The 19051-nt window shown below is 47.3% G+C and overlaps 1 protein-coding gene across 2 annotated transcripts; it reads left to right on the top strand.

Annotated features, from left to right (window-relative positions):
- Positions 1 to 3571: 3571 nt before the first annotated feature.
- Positions 3572 to 15033, top strand: LOC122365836 (eIF-2-alpha kinase GCN2-like). 2 transcript variants are annotated; one of them, XM_043337414.1, is made up of 4 exons: positions 3572 to 3694; positions 9000 to 11413; positions 12320 to 12533; positions 12886 to 15033. In XM_043337414.1, exons 2-4 carry the CDS (start codon positions 9005 to 9007, stop codon positions 13464 to 13466), a joined length of 3204 nt encoding a protein of 1067 aa, XP_043193349.1. In that variant the 5' UTR covers positions 3572 to 3694; positions 9000 to 9004; the 3' UTR covers positions 13467 to 15033. The 2 variants fall into 2 exon arrangements, with proteins under 2 accessions (XP_043193349.1, XP_043193348.1); XM_043337413.1 differs by lacking the exon at positions 3572 to 3694 and adding an exon at positions 5761 to 5958.
- Positions 15034 to 19051: the final 4018 nt, after the last annotated feature.

The following is a 19051-nucleotide window of genomic DNA, read 5'->3' as shown; positions in this document are numbered from 1 at the left end:
GCGATTCGGCGTATGTCGGCTCGCATTAGCCGCGCGTTTGCAAGCTTTTCGTGGTTTCAAACGTTCAAACATGTGCTTTGATGTTGCTCCCATACATTAGGGTGGGTTTCAAGGTCACCTGAAGGTCAGGTCAGGTCATTGACCTTTGGTGACCTCCGGTGACCTCGGTTCACTTTTCGAGTTTTACATGTTTCTAGGCTAGTTTTTGGAGCTGAATTCGAATTTAGCAACCATTTGAACATTTACGAAGTAGTTTTGGTGCCTTCGTAACATGTTACGAAGCTGTCAGAGGCGGTTGACACGTATTACGAATACCCGTCACAACCCCTACCGGTTGACCTGACCTGACCTGACCCGACCTGGTCTAAATGCTTAAAGACATCATCTCTGATCAAAACTAACACGATATTCGTGATCAGCACCCCGGAAAACCACATAGCAGCCACACTTTACGACTTTCTAACGGGTCCCGATTTTCCCGGTTTTCGGGTCATTGACCTGACCTGGAAGGTCACCCGATGATCTAGGACCTTAAAATTGGGTATCATCGGCTTCCTCTCGTCACGGGCAACACGCTAGCTTTTTCCGCGAAGCTCTAGCTCGATCAGGGGCCAAACGCGAGGAGGGGGGGGGGAGTCGTACCAACCCCCCCCCCCCCTTGTGCCGTCGAAGGACGCAAAATGGCCTGTGCCGGCGAGGGACAGACATCTTATTCTGGAACATTTTTTAAAAATATATTCGATATATCTGATCATATATCTAGACTTATCCGATCTCCACTTAACCCTACCTGATTTGGTATCTGATAAGAGTAGCGCGCTGACGGATGGCATGATTGCAGCCAGTGGCGGCGCCACGAATTTTCGCCAGTGGGGGCAAGCTTGAGGTAACCCGACTGTGGTCTGATACCTACCCCGATCTGCAAAATCCATGAGCACCTTGCCCCTAGAGGTTGCCATTCAAAATTATTATGGTTTCAGGTTTCATGCATAATTGAGCTTAACCATTAACCCTCGCGGGCCAGGAGGGGGGGGGGAGGGGGGAGGGCGTTTTTCGCCTCCCCTGGCGAATATTTGCGATACCTCATGAACACTTAGGGATAGAAAGACGAAACTTGCTGTACCTTATCCCCCATTAATTTGACATCTTTTGAAGCAAGCGAATTGGACCTAGCCTTCTTGATAACGTCTCGGGGCTGATTTTCCTAGACTCCTGCACGGCAAACTTCGGCGTCACAGACGTGAACTTCAACCAGCTGCCAAAAATAGAGGTTTAGAGATGAAGACGAATTACGAGCACGGTTGTGTGGCATTTGACCTAGAAAAATGCTTAAGTAACTTTGGTGACCTGAGGTTGGAGGTCAGGTCAATGACCCCGAGCTGGGGCTTTAGTTTTTTTTTTGCAAATAACTTCAACAAAAATGGTCCTAGAGCTACGACAGCGGTAACATCGCATTTGTCTCGTCGAGACGTGTCGAATGACATATATTATATATTATATATACATATATATATATATATATATATTGTTTGAAAAAGGTCAAGTTTTATGTTGACATCATGTGACCTCGAATGACCTTTGGTTGACTTTGACACATGAAAGGGCGTTTGTGATGATTTCGTTGCCGCTGATCACGATTCTGGCATCCATTATGCTCTAAGCATTCATTTAGAGCCTCAGGATGGCATAACATGTCTTAATTATTATGCCTGACTTGAATAAGTGAAATAACCTCTAGCAAGGATACTCTCTTGTGACTTTAAACCTTGTAGCAGCCTTTTATCGTAAGCTAAGGCACAAATAGGGGCCCGCTAAGCTTCAAAACATTTCAAAACATTTCGGAATTTAGTAAACAAGATATAAGAAAAAGTGCAAAGTTTGTGGTCAATTTTGATCATGACTGTGACCTTGCATTTGAATGTTATGCAGATCATCGGAATCCCCAGACTCTCTTCTTTCGTTTAACAACCATTTTAGCCGGTTTCATGCACTATGCCGTCCTCTGGAACACGTACCTACTTTGAGACCACTACAAAAGTGCCGGTTTTTGCCTTTGACCTTGATGTTTGACCTTGAAAATTGACCTGAGATCAAAAAGTTTAGCTTTAGAATCTTCTCGTAAATACCTTTCGTTTGGTACCATTTTTGTTTCCGTAGCTGCCTTATTTACGGAGTTAGACAGGTGTGTGGGGGGCTACAACCCACGAGCAAACAAATCGAGCAAACAAACAACAAACAAACCCCCGGGCTGCGGTGGTTGGGATTGCCCCCCGGACCCGGGCAGGTTACGGTCGCGAGCAAATAAAACTATAAAACTAGATTGCGAGACACAAACCTATGAAAACGTTATGTTATTTGTTGAGATGGATTGAGAATGGCGTATTCCTCAAAACAATGATCAGTACCTAGTTCTCTTTTTTCCCGTAGTGGGTACTAGTGGTGTCAATTTCAGAAAACGTATGTCCAAAGTTCGTCCAATGTCCAATGCTTACGTTGGTTGTCCGTCCAAAAATGTCCAAGCCAGCCATTTGTCCAAAGATGTCCGACACCAACGCAATAGTTTACACTCAACACTGTTATTTAATTTGCTTTTCATGTAACGTTACAAGCTCAAAAGTGTTAATCATATCGAAAGCTGAGCTTTCTAATAGCCAATTAATGTTAAACACGACTACTTTTTAAAAATGTTGAGGTGTAGCAAGCGATTGTCCAAAGTTGTCCAAAGCCTACTGCCATTGTCCAACCGAATTCCGAATTGGACACTAGACAAAATCGGAATTCCGAAGATTCAAATTCCGATTGACACCACTAGTGGGTACGTGTGCGATTCTCACACACACGATTGATATACCAGAACAAGCTTTATTAGGGCGATCCACATACCAGATAACCCGGATATACATACCTATCACATTTTGTCATACCTCCCTGAACTCAAGTCTCAGTCTAAGGGCTCCCAAAAGAAGGTGATCTCTTCTCTGGCCGATTTTGACAAACTGCCTCTCAACCTCCTCGAGGTCAAGCGAGAGGGCAGCCTTCTGGTGAATGAAAATGAGTAGGAGAATGAGTGGGAGTAGGAGATATGCGACAGACGGTCCGAGAACGAACGTTCTGCTAATGCACTTGATACGCGTAACGCGGGGACCGTAAAAACAGGCGTAGGTACACTCGGGGGCAGATTGATGTTCCACCACTCCCTACCCATTGGGCTCCGATGGCTCAGCACTGGCTGCTGCCAGTGGCAGCACTGGCAGCACTGGCACTGGCAGGCAGTGCTGAGCAGTGCTGAGGGCAGGCAACACCATGGCAGCAGCCACTGCTGATCCATGGGAGCCCGATGGGTAGGGAGTGGTGGAACATCAATCTGCCCCGAGTGTACTATTATAACCGCCTATCATGAATGTTGCACCGGTCTTCTGTTCCCATTTCAACATCAGCCAAATTTTGTGGGGGCAAAAACATAGTCTTGCCCCCATGGCCTTTTGCCAGTGGGGGCAGTCTGCCCCTACTGCCCCCACGGTGGCGCCGCCCTTGATTGCAGCTTCTGTGAAAGGCCCCGTTCGCCCCTATCAGTACCGATACCAGCCTTCGGCGGCAGCGGACAGTGGTGGCGGAGAGGGCGCCAGTGCGGCGCGGTCTGGACGATAGAACTTTGGTGACCTGACCTTGACCTGACCCGTTCAATGACCACAAGGTAAGTACAAACTGAGTGCCACAAGTGTATGGTTTTAAAGTTTTCTTTGTTTTGAAAGAAGAGTTTAGTTTTCTTAGCCTCAGCGATTGTGACGTAGCAGCACGTCGACTTAAAAAAGAAATCTAAACAAGAAATAACTGATTACTCGGATTGCAGAAAGTAATAAGGTACTTGCAAACATAATCTCTTCAAGTAGATATACTAAGCTATAAGCTATAGGATTTTAAACGACATGTCAGTTTTCTTAACCCGCGCCCCGCTGGGGTCTGCCGAGCAACGCATTCTGCTGGGGGGGGGGGGCAATTTGCCCCCTCCTAAGATCTCGAGAACCACGCATCATAGCGACAAGCGGCAAACGGTGTTGGATAGCCCCAACAGGGACTTGTGAACTTGTGACCCAATTTCATTGACCTAGGTTAAACCGATGACGTCACAGGTCAGGTTAAGTGCCGAATTTTCACCGTTTACAGGCATTTTAAGAAATGCGTTGTAAAATCGACTAAAATGAATTTCATTGAAAATCATCGATGGGAAAATGTACGTCAAACACATATTTTGCTATCTGATGTCACTGATACCAGGTCAGGTCACAGAGGTCAGGTCACTGAGGGTCACAATATGAAAATATGTGATGCATGTTTTATGGTCCATTTTATATGCCAAATACCACTATGCGGGTAAGGCAGCCTTCGGGGTCAGTTAACATTATATCCCGGTGAAGGTCAGTTCAAGGTCAGGTCAAGGTGAGGTCAAATTAGGTCAAATTTCAAAGTTGATATTTTTGCATAAACTGGGTATTGACTTGATGCAGCTTGTCACGGGGAGTTCAATGGTGGTTTTTGTTTTGCGCTACGTGGTCTAGAATTGCTAAAAAAATTGAGTTCAAAAATATGACGTCATCAATTTGAACAGTTTTTTCGCCATAACTTGGCCAAAAAAGGAGGTATCTAGCTAAAACTTGGTATGTATATAGAAGAGCGCAGGAACTATCACATATTTCCGTTTTTTCGAAAAATCTGAAAAATTTTGGGATTTTTTGCGTTTTCTAAAAAATCAATTTTTTAACAATTTTGGGGGTCAAAATCCCAAAGTTTTGAAAATCCGAGATAGAAGTTTTATAGCGCTGTCTTTTGTCTACATGACCATATAAAGAACTTTGAAATTGCTTGGTAACTGTAGCTTTTGTGAGCGTTTCAAGATTTCATGTTTTTTGCTCATTTTTGCTCGAACATGACCTCAGTTTGACCTCCATAACTCCTGACCTAGGTGACCTAAGACTTGAAATTTTGTGTGAAGGTGTCACATTGACGCCCGGGAAGGTATTAAAAGTTTGGCAGCGCTGCGCGCCGCCGATTTCTTGCTATTCAGGAAACACCACAGGGGGTGGGGCAAATTGGCCCCCCAGCGGAGCGAGGGTAATTATTTTCACATTTTAGAGTTATAGATCTTCACCTATGCAAAACCTTACAAGAAAATGGAGAGAATTCGCTTAAAAGTCACATAAATCTCCTTGCTTTAGGCTACGGATTCTTCACTTGCTGTGTCGTGTAAATAGAGCATATCCTCCTTTTGACCCCGCTATGGGGGAAAGTGTGATTTAAGTGTCTCTGCTAACAGCTGGCGACCTCTGCAATTGCAACCTCCTACTCCGTGAAACACAGCTACGCTCGTGTCAGCACAGAGGGCTGTCATGGTGCAGTGTTACGTCACCAGCGTCTCAACTAATCACTGGCGCGCGAATATCAGCTGAGAGGGGCGCACCAACCCAACAGCCCAGCAGGCCAATTCGCAGTAATTAACACCTGATGCTCATGCTGGTTAAGTACTAATTGTTGACATGTTTTGATAAGTTTTTGCATTTTTACGAGACAAAGCAAAAGTCTTATGATCATGAAGCGCAAGAACACCACTTGAATAGGTACCACAATTGTATCCCATCGCCTTTCGAAAAAAAGTTGCATTTTATGTCAAACAATCCACAGAACGCAATAAGGACATCCTTCATCTGGCAGCCCTCATGAGATGCACTAGTGGCGCAGTTGCGGCAGTTGCAGCCTGTAAGCATCATTCAATTACAGTGTCAGGACCACTGCGCCGCAGCTCACCCGTCCCCATTGCATCATCTGTTGTGGCACACTGAACTTGTCATTATCAACAAACGTCAACCGGGATCACATTCGGCTAGAACTACTCGTGGCTTCACCGGAGTGTCTTGGGCCACTACTTGGGCCTGGGCTTGCTGTGAAGGTGGAATCACGAACCAGGCAAGTTGATGTGTTGCTGTGTACCTACGTCCCCGCCGCGGGCCGACGGACTGCGACGTGCGGGAAATCCCGGGTGTGACGCCACAACGGGACAGCTGGCACGTGTCACGTGACGCCATATCTGGATGGCTGGCACGAGTCACGTGACGGGATGGTCGATATGTGCTGTGCTCAGCAGGGCTGCATGGTCAGTGTGGTTCCGACTCCGACTCCGGCTTTTACATCGACCCCGACTCCAGCTTCGACTCCAGACATTTATTTTATTCCATGCGATGACAGTGAAATTCACGTCAAACATCTTGTTATCTCGGTTATCTCGCCTGAAACAGTCCTTGCGCTCCCAAGGTCTTACGGGCCTACGGCTTACGTTACAACTATAGGTATACTTCATAAACAACATGCAGCATTAATCTGAAGCAGCCACTACCTTATCCTTATGCTTTACTCACTGAAAACGCTCGTCCAAAGCAGAAATACCTAGGGCCTGAGCTTCGACAAAATATGTCTTGGAAATGTCAACGAGCGCAATATTTTCATGCAAACAGTTGCAGAAATATACCTTTGAGCCATGGAATGTTGCCTCCGACACCAGGCGGATTGTCCACTGCGACCGACTCCGACTCCGACTCCGACTCCAACTCCGTAACCATGCCGATGCTGCTTGTTACGAGCGAGCGTGATGTAGACTGTAGAGTGTCTCGTGGATCAATCTTCACCCGCATGTGAAGTTTTTCCAGCAACTTATGCATAAGTGTGTTTGTATGTGTGTGTGTGTGGGGGGGGGGGTCTTTCCCTCGCAAGCATGAAATGGTTTATCGAAGCGTTGAGTATATTGAACAATAAAATTGCCCTATCAAGCTACACTTGAACTTTGACCCTATGGGGACTCATGAAAGACTGTTAATTTGTTACAATTTATAGGGGTATGCCACAACCATAAAAACATAAAAACACCTTGGATGTTTCATATTTTGCAAATGAAAAACGAACAAGAGTTTAGTTGCAGCATAAGCTTATCGATTCCATCATGATCTCGTCTCATTCCCAATGTTCAGTTGACCTTTGGGGCATTCCACGTCAAATCAAACACCGAAATCCGTCATCCCCTTCGATTTTTCTGAAAATTTGTAGGCAGACTGGGCATGGTTCAAAACTGAGTTACGTGTAATATTTTCGAAATTTGATAACGTATCGCCGAGATATAGGTCATCGAATATAGCCAAAAATGCCACACATCATTTTTTTAAATGCTTATAACTCTGGTTCCTTTTCTGGTATCAAAATGATATTAACAGGGTCTTGTAGGCAATTGACAAGGCTTTGATTTTTAATTATAAAATTAAATTGAAGTGACCTTGAAATGCATTTGACCTTGAATTAAAACAGAAAAATTTAAATAGCAAAAAACACGCCACCTTCGATTTGAGTAATTTTTACATATTATGTCCGTCACAATGTTCCTAACCATCTGTGAAAAAATTGGAGTGGGCCATTCATAACTTTCGCGGCAAACGCCGTTTTCATGCATCAACATCACGCAACCGCGCGTGACCTTGAAAGACAGAGTCAAGACATGCATGCTTGTGTACACTTTCTGAAATGAATGATTGCTGATTAGTGATATCCCAAACTCTGCGAGAATGGAAATGCATAGTCATCGTAGTCAAGCATTCACGTTCCATTGTAAAAGTGTCTCAGGCAAACGGTATTTTGCGGTGAATTTTGAGCCGTGTGGAAATGCATCATGAAATAAATTCAACGAAAACATTATCACGCAACGATATTTTCACGTCTTTTAATCTTCACTATACGAAAGAACATACATATTTGAGTATGTATGGGGAATTTCTAGTTAATCCGATAATAAATATGGCAGTTAGAGTCCTGCTAAGAGTAACATGTCGCCGGCTGAGGCGGGATCGGCCGACGCGGGAAACGCAGCAGTCACAATTTTGTGTTTACACGTTCATATTTCAATTGTTTACCAACCTATTTTCAGAATTCTTTCACCATAAGATTGCCTGTACATTTCTTAGTCTTCTCACAAAATTTGACGCGAATCGAACGTAATCAGCGGTAAGGAGCGCGATGTAAAGACGGAACCGTTCCGTTCCGTCCCGGCACAGTCTACAATTCAGGCGGCGCGTAGCAGTCGGCGCCGGCTGCCGAGTCGCCGCGTCGCCGCGGCGACAGCATGTTCACTTTACACCGCTATTACTAGAACAGTTGTGAACCGATTTTCTTATTGCTTGCACGATGAGATGTGCAATTCAATTCTGGACAGGTAGCCATAAGTAATTTCGCATCAATATTATGAGATATTGGCGAAAAACAGGAGGGGTGGGGCGAAATTCACTCTTCCCCCTCCACTGCGCGTGCTAACATACGTTTGCATATGTGCCATTTTCTTCAAAACTTATGAATGGCCCACTCTAATTTTTTCACAGGTTGTTAAGAATATGGTAGGCAATAAAATATATGAAAATGAGCCAAATCGAAGGTGGCGTGTTTTTTGCTATTTCAATGTTTGTGCTTAAGAACAGAGTTAAGCAAATTTCAAGGTCATATATTTAAGTCGATGCAATTCTAAACAAATGCTTAAGAAATTACCTAAACAGTAAGGTTTATTCCATTCAAATCAAATAAGTAAAACCAAAGTTATGGTCGTTCAAAAATATAAAGATGCAACATTTTGTAAAAATTTGATGCCCTATATTTAGAAGACCTGTGGTCAGAATGTGCAAAAAACATCAATGTAATGTCCGGGGCGACACAGGAACTCGCTCACAAATTTATAATGAAATCGCTGATGGTAAGGTGCAAAACAGCCGATTTTCGTTCGATTTGACGTGGAATGCCCCCTTTGAAGCTCAAATTGGTTTTCACTCGATGAATCGTTGTGAAAGGTCTAATGATGGGAAAATCGATGAACAAAAAGCAGTCATAAAAATTAAAGCATTGTAGAATGCCTGTTTCAGCAAATCAAGAATACCTATTGACAATTTTTCATCTTTTGACTTTTAGCGTGTCTATGTCCCCAGAAACCATGTCTGATGACGACGAATACCGGCAACGACAAGAGGATGAGTTGGCCGCCATCCGGCTCATTTACTCGGCTCCAGGAGAATGTGAGGACCTGCGCGGGGACTCGCCCAAGACAGGGCGCCCTCCGGACCTTGTCCTGCGCCTGCGCGCCGCTGATGGCGGCAGGGCGCTGAAGCTGCGGCTGAAGATGCCGGCCCGCTACCCGGACGTCCCTCCGGCGATAGAGCTGCTGGAGCCGCAGCAGTTGTCCGTCATCGATTTGGAGAGGCTGGGTGCCGAGCTGCGCCGTGAGGCGCGCAGAAAACTGGGCTCCGAGATGGTCCTGGACCTGGCAAAGCTGGCCGAGAAGCTGCTGAACGCCGCCGCACTATCCCAGGCAGTCTCTGCTGAGAGTGCGGACCTCAGCGAGATCTTGCAAGAAGAGGACGCCAGTGGGCTGACCTCGAACACCATGTCTACCACAGACACTGAGCAGCCTTCCAGATCGGAACGCGTCGCTCCATCGGTGATTACCGAATCTTCTTGTCTGAGTGAGAGTGTCAGTGAGGTCACATCGGCCTCCGTTGTTTCAGAAGGCACTTTGATACCCAGTCAGCACCTTCTACACAATTTCAAAATCATTGATAAGCTTGGATCGGGAGCGTATGGTACCGCCCTGAAAGTGCAAAATAAACTGGACGAAAAGATCTATGCTGTTAAAAGGATCGAGTTAAAGCAAACACAGTCAAGTGCTTATGAGCGCATCATAACAGAGGCAAAGTGTCTGGCCAAACTTGAGCATATAAATGTTGTTCGGTATTACACTTCTTGGATAGAGAGGAAAGAAGAGAATGGTGATGATGATGATGATGATGATGATGATGATGATGATGATGATGATGATGATGATGAAGGCGAGGAAGATGACGGAAGAGGAGACAACGAATACGATTTTGAAAAGAAAAGAAAGGACATAGAGGATGGAGAAAGGCACGAGCAAGACTTATGCGCTAAAAACAAGGGGAATGAGAAGGAATCATCTAGTGATTTTATCGAATTCAAGGACGGCTCCAGTCCCACCAAAAGTAGCGCCGACGGAGCGGCCGACTGCAGTTGTCGTATCTTTCTCTGTATCCAGATGGAGTACTGCGAAAACCGAACACTGCGATCAGCACTGCACCAAGTCCACCTGGAGCCGCAGCGACTCTGGAGACTCTTTCGCGAGATCGTCGAAGGTCTGCGGCACGTTCATCAGCATCGTCTGATACACCGGGATCTCAACCCGAGCAACATCTTCCTCGATCGCAACGATCATGTAAAAATCGCTGATTTTGGTTTAGCCACCTTCAAAGCTGTGAAACAAAGAAATGAAGTGTCGAATTCAAACTTCAACAAGGCGAACACGGCCCAGGAAGCGCACAGTGCTCTGTCAGAGGGAGGAATGACGTGTCCTGGAAACCCTATCGGAACAGTGTTTTACTGGGCACCGGAGTTTGAGTCAGAGCCTGGAGAACAGAAGCGACGAGTCTACACGGAGAAAGTTGACGTATACAGCCTCGGCGTGATCTGGTTCGAAATGTGTTGCGGCAGCTTCGACACACGTTCTGAACGAGCACACCATTTATATCAACTACGACAGGCTGATGTGGAGATAGACAGTGACATACAAGAACGCCTCACAGACCAGCAACTGAAGCTGCTGCACTGGCTGCTGCAACACGATCCGGCGAAACGACCCTCGTGCGAGGAGATCCTCAGCTCGGAGCTGGTGCCGAAACCTCCCCTTGAGGAGAGCAGCTGGCGCAGCATGGTTGAGGCATGTTTCGCACGCCGTCCCTCGAAAGGAGCGCGCTTCAGCGATGATGTGTTGTCAGAAGACTGCAGCGTGTCATCGAAGAGGGCCGCTCTGGAGTGGACTGTACGCCAGCGGCTGGAGAGGCAGCTCCGTCAGCACGGCGCCGTGCCGCTGACTGCGCCGCTGCTCGCCGCATCAGACGCCGACCAGGCTCACAGCAGTGCCGTCCGCCTGATGACCCGCTCCGGAGCGCTGGTCCAGCTGCCCAGCTCCCTCCGAGCGTCGTTGACCCAGCTGTTGGCTCGGCGAGGCGTCACCTCCCTGCGCTACTTCTCGATCGGGCCAGTGTTCGAGGAGTGCCAGCCGCCGGGAGCGGCCTCGCAAGTGCGTCAGGAGGTGCTGGTCGGCTGGCACGCCCCGGCCAGTGACGCGCCGCTCGCCGACGCTCACTTATTAGTCGTGCTCTGCGACCTTCTGGCAGCATTTCCAAAGCTGGCTGCCAAGGACCACTGGCTGGTGCTCGGGCACACGAAGCTGTCGGAGGCGACGCTGGACGTTGCCAGGGTGCCTGAAAACTGCCGAGAGGCGACTCTTCGACTGGTTCAGCGACATGGCAGCAGCGCCGACCAACGCCAGGTGAGACCCTAGCAACGTCAGGTGAGACCCCGAACAGCGTCAGGTGAGACCCCGAACAGCGTCAGGTAAGACCCCGGACAACGCCAGGTGGGACCCTAACAACGTCAGGTGAGACCCCGATCAGCGTCAGGTGAGACCCGGACAACGTCAATGGAGACTGTTTGCCAAGGTGAGGTCACTGATCTACATCAGATGAGATCGCAGGTCCATGTAAGGTGAGATCGCTGACAAATGTCAAGTGAAACCTCGTAACATCATCGGTGAAACTGTCAGTGTAACGTCAGGGGTGAGACCACCACACGTCAGGTGAATCCCCTAACAACGTTAGGTGAGACATCTTATCATTGTCAGGTGAGACCTATTATCAAAGCCAGGTGAGGGCCCGATCAACGTCAGGTGAGACATCTTTCAACATCTGCTGAGACATCTTATCGGCGTCAGGTGAGACCAATTACATTATACTCGTAGACCATTGTATAATGGTCTATTCTAATAGGACCGTCTCGCCTGACTTTGATAATTATCAAAGTCAGGTGAGACGGTCAGACCGGGATGCGGCCACCTCAGCAGCCTAGTTTCGTTCTGAACACTAAGGCGGTACCCCCGAAAATAAGCAGTGATGAGCCTCGATCTGAAGGCAGTATTCTGTTCTCGTGTACCTATGGTAATGTCCCACTCTCCCGGTCCCATCCACTCGGGATCAAACATTTATATTTGTGTGTGTGTTTTTTTAATCTGTGAAAATACTACCTACTTCTTTTGACATCCTATGCATTTTTTAACCAATTGAATTATTCACATTGTCGATAACTTTTGAGCATTACCGTAGAAGGCTACAAGCATTTAACTTTGTTGCATGGAAGAGATGAGGAGAGATACATGAACTTACCTCTGTCTCCTTTACAGTTGCAGCGCGACTTGGAGTCGCTGGGCCTCTCCAAGAAGTGTGTGAACCAGCTGGCCAGCCTGCTGGAGCTGCGCGGGACGCTGGAGACGGTGCGCAGGGCGCTGACCAGACGCGGCCTCTCGCCGATGGCGCGCCAGGCGCTGGACGAGGTCTCCCATGTCGTGGAGCTCGCGCGGGAGATGGGAGTCCAGTGCCAGGTGGTGATCTACCCGGGTAAGTCAGGGCAGTGTCTGGTACTTCAACGCGTGGTAGGGCTGCCTTGCTGTCACTTCATGTTACATAGTTGCCAGCGACAAAGTTTTTGTGATGGTAATTGAGTAATCGTTTTCCAAATGATATCTTGGACATTTCGTCATCCGTGGTACTGCGCCAAGTACTTCTTTTAGTAAACAATTCTGTTTTGCACTTCAAGCTTCCGTTCTCACAATTTCTGTCATATAAGTTATGTCTCTGACATGCCAAAGTTCATGAGAATCCTCTTCCTTTTTCCCTTCGTCAAATATTTGACTTGCCTCATTTCCCTACTCTCCCAGCTGCCGCGTCACCACCTGCGTTTCACCACCAGGTCTGTCGCTGGAGGGCGAACAGCACCAGATGGCAGGCCTGCTGTTCCGGCTGCTGATACGGCAGCGTCGCGGCGCTGGTCTGGCCCTGCTGGCGGAGGGGGGTCGTCACGATCCGCTGCTGGCCCGCTGCTGGTCCCAGCGCCCACCTCCCGCTCTGCCAGCTCCGTCCGCCGGAGCTGCCAGCGTCTCCCTGGAGATGATGATAGAAGCAGCTGAGGAGGAGGAGGCCGATCAGGGAAGGCAAGAACGTGCTCCGTTCCAGGTGGTAGTCACCGTCGCGGACGACGCAGATCGTCGCTCTGCGCGACTCCGACAGGCCTCCGTCGCTCGGCGGCTGCGCAGTGCCGGTATCGCTGCTGTCAACTATGCCGGTGATGGAGGGGACGACGAAGAGGGCGACGTCGACCACGCAGTTCGCTGGGCAGCGGAGAGCGGCGCCGCAGCGCTCATCGTCGTCGATCCCTCGAAGGAGGGACCCGTGGTGAGCGTGAAGCAGCTGCACGTGCGCCGCTGTTCCGAACGTGTTGTTTCCCTTGATGACCTGGTTCAGCATCTCGCAAAAATGGGGATCAGTGGCTAGATGTGCGTCAAAGCTCATTCATCTTACTGCGTGGCAGAAATGGTGGGCTGATGACAGTGTCCTGTGCAGACTTTGAGCGACTAGTTTCGATTATGAGTCACCAAACAGGCATCAGTGACGCTTAAAATAACAAGTACTTGCGCATTTGAAAATGATTTTTTTATTACGAGCTTGATATTCTAAGCCATTTCTAAAACTTTTCTGTGATATTTTCAATAACTGTAGTAAACAACTGCCTTGACTAATTGGTGCCTTAACCCTCGCCGAACCTATTGGTTTTCTACATACGCGCCGGCCGAGGGGGGGGGGGGGGGCGGGTACGACCCCCCTCGCCGTTTCGCCACTGGTGGAGCTAGCGCGTCGCGGAAAAAACGAGCGTGTGCACCGTTACGAGACGCAGAGATTGGTACCCGATTTTAAGGCCCTAGGTCAACCGGTGACCTCTGAGGTCAGGTCAATTGCCCCAAGGTACGGTTCAGTTTTTGGTGAATAACTTCGCAAAAAACGGCCGCAGAGCCGCGATTTTGGCAGCATCGTGTTTGCCTCGCTCAGGCACGTCGAAAGATATGCTTTTTGTTCGGGTCAGGTCAACTTAGGGTGTTGACCTCAGGTTAAGGTCAGGTCAGCACCCCTAGGTCACTAAGCTGGTCGAAAGAGGTCATGTCGCATATCATTCGATTCGGCAGGTCATCCTGAGTCCATTGGCGGTTTTCCCGACTCGCTAGCTCAATTTGATCAAGAGTTATTGACGAAAAACTAAAATGACCTTGATGACGTCATAAATGACGTCACGCAAGGTCAACATTGCAAAAGTGACGCATCTAACCTTGCAAGGAGTGCATCAAATCACGATTGTGTGTGCTTGAGATAGTTGGAGATCGTTCCAGGCGCCAGAATAGCAGTTTTCATTTTTCCCCATTGACTTATAATGGTGAGGTTACGAAAATGACCTGACCTCATATGACCTTTAGGAAAAATCCGAGATATACAAGTTGTGAGAATCATAATGGATACTAGATCCTGCAAGTTTCATTTCCCTGTGACATCTCCTCTGGCAGTGAGGGCGTTGCGAAGTTGCGACATCTGAAGACCGTGCAGAGGTTCACTTATGACGTCATAGGTCAGTGACCTGACCTGACCAAAAAATGCGGTTGCTGTTAAAAGATCCGGCTTGAATCAAAGATCAAGTATGCCAAGTTGCAGCTCTCTATCACCAGCGTGTTCGGAGCAATCGCGAAAAACCCCTATGGGGGGGGGGGTGGGTGCCGCCTCCCCCCTCGGCCGGCGAGGGTTAACTAATGAATATTGATAACTAATAATATTGCGAACGGTGTAGTGAGGATGCTACATGAAGTGGGTAAAACTGTATAAGCGAGTTATGAATCGACGAGATAGGTATGCCTGGGGAAGAAAATTGTTGTCAGCTCTGCAAGTAACGTCTGTAACTTTTTTCTTACCTGTTTGCTATTAGCGCCAATAAATATACTTTGGGGGCTGAGAGTTGTGTTTCATTGCCTGTTATATACCTTAGCACGTGGACCACCTTTAAATAACCAACCGTCTTAAAGTTGTTTCTACATGTTCAACCCTTGCCCCGTTGGGGGGGGGGCAATTTGGCCCCCTGTGGTTTTTCCTAAATAGCAAGAAGGCGGCGCGCAGCGCCGCCAAATTTTCAATACCTTCCCGAGCATCAATTTGACACCTTCACACAAAGTTCAAAGTCTTAGGTCACCTTATGAGGTCAAACTGAGGTCATGTTCGAGGAAAAATGAGCAAAAAAAACATGAAATCTTGAAATGCTCACAAAAGCTACAGTTAACCCGGCAGTTGCTGGGGTATTTCGCCACCCACCGTTTGCTGGGGGGGAAGGGGGGCGTTAAACGCCCCCAGCCGATAACTCGAGAACCAATAGGCGCAGCGAAACGCACGAGGCGGCAAACGAAAGAACGCGACGAGACGCTTCAGATGAGTACTTTAAAGTTGAATTTTGAGGTCACAGGTCGGGTCAAGGTCAGGTCAAACACCTGAAATCGGGCTTTCAGTAGCATGGACTTCAGGACTTCGCAATGGGCGCCTCTCGTCATAAACTCTGTCAAAACGGTGCACAATCCATCATATAAGGCCTACAAGAGTGTCAGCTCCATGTAGGGGTCAGTCAAGCATAGGTCAGGGTCAAGGGTAGGTCAGGGTCAACCGGGTAGGCAAATATCCCCGAAAATCAAAACTGATATTCGCAGCCTGTGACACATGTTTTATGGGTAATTTTGGGCGTAGAACACGATGGTGACATTCATTTTATCATATGTGTACGTGTTTGGCTCAAAAAGTTCAATTTAAGAAATGCATGTATCACACGCTAAACATACATGTGGTCCTACAGGGCGCGATCGATAAAAGGTCAATAACATGAAGAGCTACACATTGTAAGCAAGGTTACCTGACAACAGACTTACAATGTGTAGCTCTTCATGTTATTGACCTTTTATCGATCGCGCCCTGTAGGACCACATGTATGTTTAGCGTGTGCACCAACTGTATATGTGTGTATTTATTATTGTGATGCATGTATCATGGTCGTAAAGTAGTCACGAGAAATTGCCAAGATTCAGTTCAAGATTTTGGAAAATGCGGAACGATAATCAATAATCGAAGATAGCCATTTGATTGTTCATGGTATTGGCAGTCTAATGGCGTTTACGGCATGTCTGTATGTCTATTCTGTGATTTTATATGATTTTTTGAACATATGCCGTTTTTGGTCGAAAACTCAGAAATCATGACGTCACTAAAACCTCGATATCTCAAAAATTTTCCGACCGATTTTTTTGAAACTTTGTCACAATACACTTCATCCAATTCCCTACAGGTACCTAAAAGTTGGCGCGCCTGCGGCGCGCCGTTTTTATGCTATGGCCCGGCGAAAAAAGTGGGGGCGTTTAACGCCCCCCCAGCAACTCGCGGGTTAAGAAGCAATTTCAAATCTATTTATATGGTCATGTAGGAAAAACAGCGCTACAAAACTGCTATCTGGGATTTTCAAAGTTATGGGATTTTGACCCAACGGCTAATTTTTTTTGCAAAACAACCCCAATTTTTCGAATTTCGGAAAAATCGTAGCATATGTGATAGTCCCTGCGCTCGCCAAGCACATGTGATGGTCCCTGTTCAAAATAAATGACGTTAAATTTTTTAACTCAGTCCTTAGCAATTCTAGACCACATAGCGCCAAACAAAGAGCACCATTGAACTCCCCGCGACGAGCTGCATCGAATCGATGCCCGTTTTATGAAAAACATCAATTTTGAACCTTGACTCAATTTGACCTGACCTTGACCTGACCTTCACCAGAACATAATCTTAACTGGCCCCAAAGGCTGCCTGACCCACATAATCGCACGTGGCATGTAAAATGGACCATGAAACATGCATCACATGACCCTCAGTGACCTGACCTCTGTGACATGATCCGGTATCAGTGACCCCACCCCAAATAGCAAAATAGGTGTTTGACGAGTTGTGTTGGTGGCGATATGAGTTTGATATTAGTGTTGATGGCTGACATTTTTAATACAGAACATAAAGAAATGCTAATGAAACTCAAAGCACTTTTAACCCTATTCCTGGCGGGGGGGCCTCAGGAGCCCCCCCCCCCCTGAGGTTTTTTGGTTATATCTCCCAAACGCGTTGAGCTAGGAAGCTCAAATTTTCTGACTTTTCCTAAAAGGCTTCTACGCAACATGTCTGAAAATTTTGAGTTGATTTGACCTCAGGTCAGGTCACCAGAGGCGGTTTGGTGACGCTACCTCAGAAAAGTTTGCAATCACGCCAGAGCTAGAGTTTTTGACCGATCAATTTCTTCTCTTCAGGGTTTAGTTAGGGTACCAGTATGTGCAATTTGTTTATCTCGGAATTTTGATATCGGTGACCTAAGGTCAGGTCAATTTCGCGACCTCCCCATTATAAGTCAATGGGGGAAAAATCAACTCCCTGTTTTTACCACTAAAACGGGTCGGAATGGCCCCATATACCATACATGACTTCATATACGATCAACCTTCACTACCTTGAGGTCTGTTTTGCTGTTGGGCAGCTGTGAGGTCATGTGACGTCATCAAAGGTCACCAAAGGTTTTTGGCCAATAACTCCGTACAGGAACAAGATACAGACGCGTGGATGGTCTCATTGTGTTCAGCTCGTCAAGACGCATCGAATGATATACATGATGACCTCGAGGTCACGTGACCTGAGGTCAACCTTTGACCTTGACCTTTCGAGGTCAACATATATATCATTCGATGCGGATTGACGAGAGGATCACGATGCTGCCCTTAGTTTGTTCCTATCTTGACTAATTCGAAAGTTATTCGAGAAAAACTCTCTCCATATCTAGTGCCGCCATTTTGACTTTTTCGACCCCTGTGACGTCATCTTTGACCTGACCTGAAAATGACCTTTGTAAAAATTGTAGATCTTGGCCGTGCGTATCCGATGCCGTTTACCGCTTGTCGCTATCTTGCTTCGTTCTCGAGATCTCAGGGGGGGGGGGGCGAATCGGCCCCCCCCCCGCCAGTTTCTTGTCCCGGCGGAGCCCGCCAGGAATAGGGTTAAGAGTGGTATCAGGTATGTCGTTCGCATATGTCGTTTGATAACAAGAAAATGGGAGACTAAGCAGTTAAAATGCGATTTGATGCTAATCTTTCTTTATAATAATGTTTTACCTATTTCCTATGCAATGCGTTAATTCTATTATTTTAATGCATTTCAGCGCCGGCCCCAAAAATAAACACATGCGTTCTCACAAATTCTCAGCGAACACCACTCCATTCACTCGCTGCAGCTGTACGGCAGATGCACGGTCTTAGCACGGGGATGCACGGTTTTAGCGCGGGGAGCTGCATCTGTTGTCCGGACGTGTTCTCTAACCACGGCAATTCAAGTTTTTGTTGTTTGTCTAATCTATGCTACAAACACCGCACCTGTCAACTGTTGTGAGCGTCAGCAGCATCAGCAAACCGGTCTCTGCAGTGAACACAGGATGAACGCCAGTCACCTTCACACCAGTTACGCTTAGTTCCTGCACACATCATCGTCTTTCCGTCTCGTTATTTGAACACGTCATCGGCATGCGTGCTTATTGTTGCATTTCTATTCAATCGGTGCCGTTGCACATGTCCATTGGCCAGATCAGCTTCATTAGTCACATGCTCATTGTTTTACTCGGCGTTGGTCACCTGCTTATCATTTCACTCGTTATTAGATCACCAGTTGATTCATTTGAAGCGTCGTGATGTAACGTGCACACTGCACAGTGCACACTCCGTTCGATAGATGTTATCTCGCAGAACATTTTATCGCACGGCGCCACCGGACCACCTTACCCAATATTCATGACAGACAAGGGTCGCCACACGCCACCCCATCCATTGAAGAGTGGGTTTACGTGTAGGTCCACCCTTTGTTGGATTAAGGCATTGACATTCAGTTCAATGAAACCACTTTAGAGCCTCGAAATGAGAAGATAAGGGAAATATTGACTGATAAGATTGGCTTGACCACCGGCTGGTGCGCCATGAAATGGCACCTCA

This window comes from Amphibalanus amphitrite, unplaced genomic scaffold, assembly GCF_019059575.1.
Source record: "Amphibalanus amphitrite isolate SeventyFive unplaced genomic scaffold, NRLGWU_Aamphi_draft 000766F_arrow, whole genome shotgun sequence".
Lineage (NCBI taxonomy): Eukaryota > Metazoa > Arthropoda > Thecostraca > Balanomorpha > Balanidae > Amphibalanus > Amphibalanus amphitrite.
Note: the sequence above shows the minus strand (reverse complement) of the source record. Positions and strands in the feature narration are given on the sequence as shown.